Source organism: Dendrobates tinctorius, unplaced genomic scaffold (assembly GCF_039654945.1).
Source record: "Dendrobates tinctorius isolate UK_male_01 unplaced genomic scaffold, ASM3965494v1 ptg000180l, whole genome shotgun sequence".
Taxonomy (NCBI): Eukaryota; Metazoa; Chordata; class Amphibia; order Anura; family Dendrobatidae; genus Dendrobates; species Dendrobates tinctorius.
In genome coordinates this window covers 741,470-754,418 of record NW_027361847.1, presented here as the reverse complement: position 1 = coordinate 754,418, position 12,949 = coordinate 741,470, and the positions used below count along the sequence as shown (strand labels likewise).

Genomic DNA, 12,949 nt, shown 5'->3' with positions numbered 1-12,949 from the left:
TTATAATCCGAAAAATACGGTAATTAAAATCTTACTGATCAAAGGGGGTGTACTCATTTACGCTGAGCAATGTTTATTAACATTTAAAAAACACAGAACATAATTACAGTTTATTTCCTGAATGCCTTCTCTCGTGTTTTACAAGACATGATTTATGCTTAAAAAACTTTCCACATTCTGAACATGAATACGGCTTCTCATCTCTATGACTTCTCTCATGTTGCACAAGATTTGATCTATTTGTAAAGCATTTCTTACAGAATGAACATGAATACGGCTTCTCTCCTGTGTGAGTTCTTTCATGTTTAACAAGGCCTGATTTATCTGTAAAACATTTTCCACATTCTAAACATGAAAATGGTTTCACCCCTGTGTGAATTCTCTGATGTATAAGAAGATTTGCTTTATCTATAAAGCATTTCCCACATTCTGAACATGTATACGGCTTCACTCCTGTGTGAATTCTCTGATGTGTAATAAGATTCCCTTTATCTCTAAAGCATTTCCCACATTCTGAACATGTATACGGCTTCACTCCTGTGTGAATCCTCTGATGTCTACTAAGACACGCTTTATATGTGAAGGCCTTCCCACAATCTAAACATGAAAATGGCTTTTCTCCTGTGTGACTTCTCTCATGTATAACAAATTGTGATTTACTTATAAAGCATTTCCCACATTCTGAACAGGAGTATGGCTTCTCTCCTTTGTGCTTTCTTTGTGTTAAAAAAACTGAACTTTTTACAAGTTGCTTGTCAGACTGAAATCTTGTATCCACTTTGTCACCTGGAATTGTGGTAACAATGTGAGATTGCTCAGGAGAGGGTTCCTCATGATTAGGAGGATTATAAGAAAGTGAAGTACTATGAAGTCCAGGAGGTCCATGAAGGGTAATGAGGTTTTCTCCATTAGACTGCTTCCTGATATCTTCTTTTTTACAATTGAGTGATAACCAGTTATTCTCACAAGGATTTCCTGTGGATTTAAGAATGGAACAAATCACAAAATCACATCTAATCTACAACACAAAAGAGATTTCTAAATATATTTTATGGAGCTTACAATGAAAACACCAGTCAGTGAAAAGACAACGACATGCCAATTACGGTCACCATGACGTGATGGGATGGCTTGAATTTTTTTGATCAAAAAACATGTTAACCAAGTCCAATACATTATTTTCATGCACTGTGCTATTTATTTATTTACTTCAGGGGATTCAATCATTATGTTTCTGTCTTTGTTTTTTTTCTGTTCAGTGGCCAGTGTGACTGTGCGCTTACACGCTGCATGCACACCAGTCTAGATCCCAGTTTATACCTTTGGTTTTTTTTACATAACAAAAAATTAGCACAATGATGGGTAATGTGAATACGACTTATAAACTGTTGACAATGGCACAAGTCAGGGGTGGTTTCATGGGTTTTCAGCAACAGAGAGGATCCAGAAGACTGCAGCATCTGATTTCTCCTATTCCTGCACTGATTAGAAGCACTTCACCTTCATATCAAACGGTTTAAGTTTCTTTTAGCAATGCAGGGGTTAATCTGCTCTGTTGAGAGCTCCTGGAGCACTTAGGCTCTCAGCTGTGCACTGTCATCCGCTCCCATCTCCTATATAATCTGGTGCCTGGCTAGCACTCAATGTCAGAGTAGCTTATGCTGCATAGCTGGAGGTTGTTGGTGGTTGTTACTGGAGAAGACATTTGGTGGATTTATCTGTGACTGCTAGGTTTTGAGTGTGTGATAATTCCCTTTCTTCTACTTTGGTATTTCCCATCCTTCACTACCTGGTGCATTCCTCTGTTGTTTGAGTACATTTGTATGTTTGGTATTTTCCGTTACCTTTGTTCGCATTACCTGGTTACTCTTGTTATTGTATTATGGTACACTACTACCCCCACCCAGGGAAGAGAGGAGAAGGGTACAGACCGAGGGCGGATACAGGAGCTAAGGCTAGATACGTGGCCCTGGAATCTTCACCATGAGAAGTAATCCGGAGAACAGGGCGAGCTAGCGCGCCCCCTATGGTTAGGGGCAGGGAAGGAGCCCCTGGTCCCGGGACACCCAAGAACAGAGTCGTGACAGGTGGCACAGATTATACAGCAAATAGACAGTACTTAAAGGAACCAGTCAATTACCCCTTTAATGTACCACCATTGCCATTCACTCTCTCAAGCTTCCTATCATGCCCTTAATGTAGAAAAGTGTCCATGCAATTAAAAATGGAATTTTAATATTTCAGTACCATATACAAATGAGATTGACTAATCACAAAGGTGGCCGTACATCCAGGAGCAGTCCAGCTCCAGCCACTGTAATCATGTCCTTAGTTTGCCTGAGGGCATCATAGGAAATTTTAGACGTCTGCAATAGCACTGAAGGCACATTAACCCATTCAGGATCAAGCCACTTTGATTATCTAAATTAATGGTCAAGCCTCATTTTACAATTCTGACCGCTGTCACTTTATGTGGCAATAACTCTGGAGCTTCCACACATCCCACTGATTCTAAGAATATTTTTGTGACATATTGTAATTCATGTTAGTGGTAAATTTTGGTCATTATTATTTGTGTTAATTTATAAAAACGTCAAAAATTTGACTAAAAATTTGAGTATTTTGCAGTTTTCAAACTTTTAAATTTTGGTGCTCTTAAACCAGATAGTTATCCCACCAACAATAGTTAAGAAATAACATTTCCCACATGTCTACTTTACATCAGCATCATTTATAAAACATACTGTAACTTTTTTTGTCAGGAAGTTATAAGGCTTAACAATTTATCAGGAATTTCTCATTTTTACAACAAAATTTACAAAACCAATTTTTTGTTTTAGGGACCACATCATATCTGAAGTGACTTTGAGGGGCCTATGTGACAGAAAATACCCAAAGCGACACCATTCAAAAAACTGCACCTCTCAAAGTGCTGAAAACCACATTCAATAAGCTTATTAACCCTTCAGGTGCTTCACAGGAATAAAAGCAATGTGGAAGGAAAAAATGAAAATGTAACTTTTTCCCACAAAAATGTTGCTTTAACCCAAAAGTTTGCATTTTCACAAGGGTAACAGGAGAAAATGGAGCATACAATCTGTTGTGCACTTACTCCGGAGTATGCAGATGCCCCATGTGTGGGGGAGAAGTATGGTTTGGGCATATTTGGAGTGTAAAATTGTCTGAAATAGGTAGCAGACGCCATGACACTTTTGCCGAGCCCCTGATATACCTAAACAGTAGAAACCCCCCCCCCACAACTGACCTCAGTTTGCTGCACAAAATTTTAAGACATTGGACTGTGAAAATTAACCCCTTGATGACTTATGACATACAGATACATCATAGGACGTGTCCCCGCACTCCATGGGAGCTCCGGCGCTGAGCCCGCTTGTTATCCGGCAAATGTCTGCTGATTTCATCAGCTGACATGTGCCCATAACAGCGGCCAGTGGAATTGTGATCCACCCATGGCTGTTAACATATTAAAGGGAACCTGTCACCTCGTTTTTGAGCTATGAGCTGCAACCACTGCCTTTCGGGAATGCTGTAGATAAGACCCCGATCGAACCTGAAAGATAAGAAAAACAAGTTTTGTTAAACTCACCCGGGGGAAGTCCGGTCCGATGGGTGTCGCAGGTCCTGGGTCTGGCACCTCCCAGCTTCATAAATGTCATCTTCCTTGCTTCCTGTCATGGTTCGCCAGGAAAGGTCAGAGAGGCCCAGTGCCTGCGCACTGCACTACTTGGCTCTGCCCTCAACAGGGCAGATTAGTACGCTTGCGAAGGAGCCACGACACGAAGCAAGGAAGATGACATCGCAAGAAGATGGGAGGCGCCGGACCCAGACCAGTGACGCCCACGAGGGTGAGTATAAAAAAATTTGTTTTTATTATCTTTCAGAGTAGATCGGGGGCTTATCTACAGCATTTTAGAATGCTGTAGATAAGCCCCGAAAGGCAGTGGCTGCAGCTCATAGCTCAAAAACGAGGTGACAGGTTCCCTTTAAATGCCGTTGTCAATCTGACAACACGCTTGCACCGGAAGCACGTCAAAAACCCCACCAATGGGTTAGCATGACAACCCGGGGTCTGCAGGGGAGCCCTGTTGTTGTCAATGTCGGATTGCTATGAGCGCCGCCCTGTGGACAGCCCTCATAGCAGATGAGCATTTCTGCTACACAAAGCAAGGCTTTAGCTCTGCTACGTGTAGCACAGGCGATCAGACGATCGCAGCTTCTAGTTTCCCACAGAGACTATGGAAGTTAGTGAAAAGCAAAAAAAAAAAAATAAAAAAATATATAAAAGTTCAAAAATACATATTTAGTATAGCTGCATTCAGAATCGCCCGATCTATCAAAATGTAAAAATAATTAATCTGGTTCAACACAAAGGGTTTTGGCGCATGTTTTAGATAGGAGTCCACTGATCCAGGGCCTGGAAACAGGATGCTTTAGGAAGGTTGGTCTGGTCTACCCCACTTGTTTACTGATTCCTAAGATGTGGGAGGAAATTAAGAAGATTAGAGGGGTGGAATATCTAACTGACTTCTCTCCAATATGGCAAAATAATAATCTACCGAAGTTTGTTAAAATGGGGGACTTTAAAATTTGGAAGGGCTTGGGAATATGCTACATCGGCCAGGTACAGGACGGGCAGGAGTTGTTACCCTTTGAAAACCTACAGGAGGTTTATGGACTGCCGGAGATCTGCAGGTTTCAGTATAGGCAGTTCCACCAGGCTTACAGGACTCAGAGTAAAACAGTTAATATGAAGGTTCCTGCGGATATTCTGGTAAACTATCTTTGTGCAAAAGGGGGAACGAGGGGTGTTGTTTCAGGTGTATATAGGGATCTACTGCTTGCCTTCCTACAAAGATATCCAATTAAAGCAAAAGAGAAATGGGAGAAAGAGGTGGGAGATCTAGAGGACAATAAATGGGAAACAATAATGGAATATGTACCCAAGTTATCACTGAGTGAACCGGCCAGACTGTCTCAGTTATATGTGCTCCATAGAGTGTATAGGACTCCAGACAGGCTCTACAAGGCTGGGCTGAGACAAACCTCCGAATGCGAGAGAGGCGCTGATCCGTACGCCCCTAGGGTACACGCACCAGGACATGATGGGTATGTTAACATCATGGTACTTCTCTCTCCCCCCCTTCCATGGGCTTAGGTGCAATAAGACAATATATGTAGTGCTGGAGGCCTGCTGCTATGTTTACACTGCACCAGTCACTGTGTGAGCAATGGCCCAGCGGTGAGGCTTATTGCCCCGTCCTTTACAAACTGCATTGATAGATAACGGCATATTATACTGGACTTAACATAAATGGAGGTTGTTACCACTGCAGTGCCATGGAGTCACACTATCAGGGCGAAGTGCAATTTATGATGGGATTGACCATTTTTAGCATAAACCTTCTAGTGCCGTTACTATTTACTGCCTGCACTTGTTTATTCTCTTTGCTCTAATGCCGGAGTGCTCTTTACTTTTATTTTCATGTATTGGCTGCTGATTTGTCATTTTCATTGGGCTCCGGGCAAAAATCAATTGCCTATTAAATTGCCATGACTGTCTTGTTTCCCTATATATGCCTGTTTTTTACTAATAAAATTTCGTATTGCTATAGATAGACTTGGACTCAAGCATCCTCTTGTTTTTCTCTAGTTCCATGAGAGTTGTCTCTATCGAATGAGACTTTACGAGGCACAACTGTTACATACAGCGAAGGTGTAGCAAAGCAATGTAAACATTATCTGGGACAAAATAATAAACAATATGTCATCAATGACTGTAATTTATGTCCCAGTGCAAATATAACATAGGAATGTAACTGACCAGTTGCTAAATTACAATAAGAAAGGGGGAGGAGGACGAATCCAAGAACAGCAACAAATGGTCAAAGTGTAAAGATTTTTATTAAGTGGTAATGCAAAGAACAAATAGCTAAAAAACATGCAAGTACCGGTTAGTCAAAAGTAAGATCAGGACCCAGGGTACCATGTTGCAAGAAATATAAAGATATTGTCAGATAAAGCATAAGACATAATTACAACAGGATGAAAGCGATAAGGACCACCAAAAATTCCTATAAACACGTGTTACTATTCTTATCCCAAAATGGAGACAGATACTGCGTGCGATCGATCGCAATCACACCAATATTTGGTGATATACCTGAGCAGCAAACAATACTGGCAACAGAGGGGTCCCCGGGCCCGCCCCAACGCGCGTTTCGGACACACCTTCTTCAGGGGGCGCTCTAGAAGTGTACAAGCAGGGTTTAAAAAGGCCGAAAACCGGAACTCAAAGCAGGATCCGTAACCGGAAGTCGTCATCCGTCACTATAGGAACGACCATAATAGAACCTCCCATAGTTACACAGGAAGTGCAGGCGGATAAAGTGAAAGCGTTGCCCGGGAGATGACCAGACGCCTACAACGCAGCAGATGAGGAGATGTGACGCCAAAATCACGTGGGGCCCCACGTGATCAAGCGCCCATAGTCCCACTGCTGACGTGAGGCGTTCTGACACCGCACAGGCGCAAAGCTGCAATAAGAAAAAAGCCCGACATTTTGTTAGTGGGCAGCAAAAAAGATATATATAAAAGCTATAATAGCATCAAGATCCATAAAAATACACGCTCACCCGGTCAGACATAGACAAGAGGCTGTAACACCGAAGTGAATGACTGTAGGTTTTAGTAATAACTGTAGGTTTTAGTGAAGACCCACTTAACATAAAGACTATAAAATTGACATCACAATATTATGCTGAAAGTAATATATGCACTGACTGCACAAGTTGGCAATATTGCCAGATTAACATGGCTTCAATATTCAGCAACCTATATACACATGAACCATAATAATAGATATAATTATAGATTATATGGAACCAATATCGATAACCATATTCGGTACAAAAAGGATCAATGTCATAAATGTCATAGATTGCAGAATGGCAAGACCAGTGCACATACAGACATCACACACATATCAAGTGTCACAAAAAGAATTCATCTTGAAGATCCTAAAAATATATCACAATCCTCCGCATACAATATAAGGAAGGAATATTGTTGGACCTCCACTTCATCTGTACAGCCACATGTCCATCCAAATGACTACTGTCACTACCATGATAGAGCCTAAAGTGACGTGGAATAGTCTTCAGCGTGGATGCATCCTCCTGGCCCGCTGACGCCGCATTGCCCAAAACATGCTCGTGAACACGCACCTTCAACTGACGTGATGTCATACCTATGTACACGAGATTACACGGACATGTGGCATGATAGACCACATATCTAGTATCACAGGAGATACATAGGTATGACATCCACGTCACTTTAGGCTCTATCATGGTAGTGACAGTAGTCTGATACGGTTTAAGGGCATTGATACCATTGATATTAGTATAAGGGGAGGGAAATTATCCACCAGACTTTCATGTCTTGAATCCAGATGGATCTGGACACTGAAAACTGTGCATCCTCACGGGTTGAATGAGAGTCTCTCTTTTGCCCCTTTCCTCGGATAATTGTTACTTTGAGTCCCACATGTGGTCTGGTGTCATTTTTTGTTTTTAATTATTGTTCTTTTATTTTATTTTTTAGCTTTTAATGTACTTTTTGGGGCAACCAACTGATTTGCTGGATGGTAGAAGTCCCGTGTATGACCATTTTGGGTGGACATGTGGCTGTACAGATGAAGTGGAGGTCCAACAATATTCCTTCCTTATAATGTATGCGGAGGATTGTGATATATTTTTAGGATCTTCAAGATGAATTCTTTTTGTGACACTTGATATGTGTGTGATGTCTGTATGTGCACTGGTCTTGCCATTCTGCAATCTATGACATTTATGACATTGATCCTTTTTGTACCGAATATGGTTATCGATATTGGTTCCATATAATCTATAATTATATCTATTATTATGGTTCATGTGTATATAGGTTGCTGAATATTGAAGCCATGTTAATCTGGCAATATTGCCAACTTGTGCAGTCAGTGCATATATTACTTTCAGCATAATATTGTGATGTCAATTTTATAGTCTTTATGTTAAGTGGGTCTTCACTAAAACCTACAGTTATTACTAAAACCTACAGTCATTCACTTCGGTGTTACAGCCTCTTGTCTATGTCTGACCGGGTGAGCGTGTATTTTTATGGATCTTGCTGCTATTATAGCTTTTATATATATCTTTTTTGCTGCCCACTAACAAAATGTCGGGCTTTTTTCTTATTGCAGCTTTGCGCCTGTGCGGTGTCAGAACGCCTCACGTCAGCACTGTGGGACTATGGGCGCTTGATCACGTGGGGCCCCACGTGATTTTGGCGTCACATCTCCTCATCTGCTGCGTTGTAGGCGTCTGGTCATCTCCCGGGCAACGCTTTCACTTTATCCTCCCGCACTTCCTGTGTAACTATGGGAGGTTCTATTATGGTCGTTCCTATAGTGACGGATGACGACTTCCGGTTTCGGATCCTGCTTTGAGTTCCGGTTTTCGGCCTTTTTAAACCCTGCTTGTACACTTCTAGAGCGCCCCCTGAAGAAGGTGTGTCCGAAACGCGCGTTGGGGCGGGCCCGGGGACCCCTCTGTTGCCAGTATTGTTTGCTGCTCAGGTATATCACCAAATATTGGTGTGATTGCGATCGATCACACGCAGTATCTGTCTCCATTTTGGGATAAGAATAGTAACACGTGTTTATAGGAATTTTTGGTGGTCCTTATCGCTTTCATCCTGTTGTAATTATGTCTTATGCTTTATCTGACAATATCTTTATATTTCTTGCAACATGGTACCCTGGGTCCTGATCTTACTTTTGACTAACCAGTACTTGCATGTTTTTTAGCTATTTGTTCTTTGCATTACCACTTAATAAAAATCTTTACACTTTGACCATTTGTTGCTGTTCTTGGATTCGTCCTCCTCCCCCTTTACAACTGTTACATGTACAGTAATGAATTTATGATGTTAATTTGGAGGTTTTCTTTTATAAGGGACTCAGGCTATGTCGCACTACATCCAGGAGAATTTGGACAGAGGGTTTATCCAAAAATCATCATCACCGGCAGGAGCAGGCTTCTTCTTCGTGAAGAAAAAGGACAGATCCTTGCGGCCCTGTATCGACTACCGGGGACTGAACCAGATCACGGTAAAAAACAGGTACCCTTTGCCTCAAATTTCAGAACTGTCTGACCGTCTCCGAGGGGCCAAGATCTTCACCAAGCTGGATCTCAGAGGGGCTTACAACTTGATCCGAATCAGGGATGGAGACGAATGGAAAACAGCCTTCAACACCCGTGATGGTCACTACGAGTACCTGGTAATGCCGTTTGGTCCAAGCAATGGGCCCGCTGTTTTCCAGGAGTTCGTCAATGACATTTTCAGGGATCTGCTTTAAGCCCCCGTTACACACTGCGATATCGCTAGCAATATCACTCTAAAGTCACCGATTTTGTGACGTAGCAGCGATATTGCTAGCGATATCGCTACATGTGATACTTACCTCCGACCGGCTCCCCCGCTGGTTATCGCTGGTCGCGCGAGAAGGTCCTGGAGCATTTCTCGTCGTCAGCTCCTGCGGCGCTTCCTGCTGTGACGACGAGCGGCGCGTGGAGCCGGGCGGGAGGACGTCAGGATCGCCACGTCAGACAGGTAAGTAGCGACCCCTGCGATGTCGCTGGTGAGATCTGCCTGTGTGGCAGCTCACTAGCGACCACTTAGCGATGCACCAGCGATCCATATCATTGTCAGGATCGCTGGTGCATCGCTATGTGTAACGGTACCCTTACACCTGTGTTGTTGTCTACCTGGACGACATTTTGATTTTTTCCACTGACTTGGTCTCACACCGGAGGCAAGTACGCCTAGACTTACAGAGGCTCAGGGAGAACAGACTGTAAGCCAAGTTTGAAAAGTGCCTCTTTGAACAATCCTCTTTGCCTTTCCTCGGTTACATTGTTTCCTTCACAGGATTAAAAATGGATCCAGAGAAGTTATCGGCTGTACTCAGGTGGCCTCGTCCGTCTGGGCTGAAGGCCATACAGCTATTTCTGGACTGTGTGAAGGTCACTGGAACCGACTCCTTACCAACTACCCGGATCCAGGACCCGTCTCATTACGGACTCTGCTGTAACTACTGTTATCCCTTTTGGTCCCGCTGCCACGTGTCCAGGGTCTAACTGGAGGTAGCACCTGTGTCCTCCGGGTATTCCATTCTGGCCCTGCCTGAGGGGCTTTACTACGGGTACCCGGGGCTCACTAATCACGCCCCCTTCGGAGCCCCCCGGACCGTGGTCCCGAGGTTCCACTTTAAAAATAAAAACGAATGTGAACTTCACCATCTCTGCCTCCGCTTCCATTCGTTACAAAAGGGCTGGTACCTTTGAAACAATATGGAATCCCTGGGCGGAGAGGTGCTGACCTCAGAAGATCTATGCTGCGTTACTGTGTACTTTTATTTAAATAGTTGTATATGAGCTTTACAGAGGGGGGGGGGGGAATATGTTGGAAAATTTACAACTTGTCTACTGTTGACAGATTGAACATGTTTGTTGTTTTGTATTTTGTTATGCAATAAAAATTTATCTGATTTAAAAAAAAATTAATCAGATTGGTAAACGGCGCAGCGATAAAAAAATCAAAACTCCAGAATTACGTTTTTTTGGTTGCTGCAACATTGCAATAAAATGCAATCACAGGCGATAAAAAGATCATATCTACCCTCATCCAGCCCAATTTTTTTTTTTGTTGCAAACTTTACATTTTTTTTTCACCACTTATATAAAGGACCTAGACATGTTTGGTGTCTGAGAACTCGTAATGACCTGGAGAATCATAGTGTCCTTTTTTAAAATTTCACCACACTTTGTATTTTTTTTCCAGTTTTCCAGTACACAATATGGTAAAACCAATGATGTAGTTCAAAAGTAAAACTCATGTTGCAAATAACAAGCCCCCACATGGACATATTGACCAACACAATAAAAAAGTTATGGCTCTGGGAAGACAAAGCACAAAAAACAGAAATGCAAAAAGAAAAACTCCAAGTTCTCGAAAGGGTTACAAATGAATCCCCCCAAATGTTGTATTGGCCCCAAATTTTTCATTTTCACAAGGATAAAAAGGGTAAAAATGACCACATAATTTGTTACACAATTTCTACTGAATGTGGCAATACCCCATATGTGTCTGTACAGAACTGCTAAGGCCTGTTTCACACTTCTGTTTTTGACCATCAATCAAAATCCGCTGTTTAACAAAAAAAACGGATCCGCCATTTTTTTTTGGAGGATCCGTTTTGTTCCCCATTGAGTTGCATTACCGGCGGATGTTGACGGATGGCCATCCGTTGAATCCGTTTTTTTGCGGATCCGCCAAATTTTTTGTGTCCGCCGTCATGCCCGGACGGACCATGCAACGTTTTTTTTTGCTGCAGGATGCGCATTTTAGAGTGCGCATGCCTGGAGGAAGGAAGTCAGCCAGAAATTTAACCCTGTAATCATTTCTGGCGGACGGAAAAAATTGCCATTATAGTGCCCGAATATATTGCAGTGCTTGGTATGTTGTAGTGCCTGTACACTGTAGCATACAAAACATTGTAGTGCCCATTACACTGTAGTGCCCAATACATTGTAGTGCCAGTACACTGTAGCATCCAGTACATTGTAGTGTCCAGTACATTGCAGTGTCCAGTATGTTGTAGTGCCCATTGCAGTGCCCAGTACGTTGCAGTGCTCAGTACGTTGTAGTGCCCAGTACGTTGTAGTGCCCAGTACGTTGTAGTGCCCCGTACGTTGCAGTGTCCAATACATTGCAGTGTCCAATACATTGCAGTGTCCAATACATTGCAGTGTCCAATACATTGCAGTGTCCAATACATTGCAGTGCCCAGTATGTTGTAGTGCCCAGTATTCTAGTACTCGGTACATTGTAGCGCTCGTACATTATGCCCAGCTTGTGATTCTGGAGACGTGCACCCCGTAAATTAAGTGGGCTCTTCTCGCTACAGTAATGCCAAACATGAAAATCATAGAGAAAAAAAGCACTAATAAGAACCAAAATAATAAAAGTGAACAACTTTATTAAGGTGACAATAAAACAATGTAAAAGCATAAAGAAAAAATGTCAGGGAAAAGACAATGGTAAGCCAAAATGGTGGATACACGGCATACAAACAGGCAAGGCAAATATAACAGGCAAAATAAAATAATTATTTATATGGAAGTCTGCTCAAAAAGTGCAAATGCATTGTGCTAAAAAGTTGGCCAGTGTAAGTAATGTAAAATATATCCAAAAGGTACCAAATACACTAGGGGCACAAAGAAAATCTCCGGAGGCAAGTTGCCACAATAGGAGAAAAGATGCAGAGCAAAACACAGTAAGGATAAAGTGCATATGTGCCTGAGAAATTACCTGAGAGGACCGTGGTTCCACCCACCCCAACACGCGTTTCGCCCTAGTGCCTTCTTCCGGGGGTCTTCCTTCCTTTGCACTTTTTGAGCAGACTTCCATATAAATAATTATTTTATTTTGCCTGTAATATTTTCCTTGCCTGTTTGTATGCCGTGTATCCACCATTGTGGCTTACCACTGTCTTTTCCCTGCCATTTTCTCTTTATGCTTTTACATCATGTTTTATTGTTACCGCAATAAAGTTGTTCACTTTTATTACTTTGGTTCTTATGAGTGCTTTCCCTCCATATGATTTTCATTGCCTTTGCACTGAACACTCTATAAACGTCCTTTTGATTCCCATATGCTTATTTGACTAGAGGTACCAGCTGTGGGTGTTGTCTTTGATATATAGGTTTATAAGTAATGCCAAACATGTGGACACTGTGGTTTAGGCACACTGTGGGGCTCAGGAGGAGGGGTACTTGGAAGCACAGATTTTTCTGGATTTCTATTGGTGTGAGCCATGTCACTT

General features: G+C 42.3%; 2 protein-coding genes across 2 annotated transcripts in view; both read right to left on the bottom strand.

Annotated features, from left to right (window-relative positions):
* LOC141054903 (oocyte zinc finger protein XlCOF8.4-like) overlaps window positions 1-12,949 on the bottom strand; it is a 206,272-nt gene that overhangs the window by 91,091 nt on the left and 102,232 nt on the right. The window lies entirely within an intron of this gene.
* LOC141054919 (uncharacterized) overlaps window positions 57-12,949 on the bottom strand; it is a 205,864-nt gene continuing 192,971 nt past the window's right edge. The window contains 1 exon segment of the mRNA XM_073551813.1: window positions 57-751. Within this exon segment, the coding sequence (XP_073407914.1) occupies window positions 104-751 (648 nt within the window). The 3' untranslated portion in view covers window positions 57-103.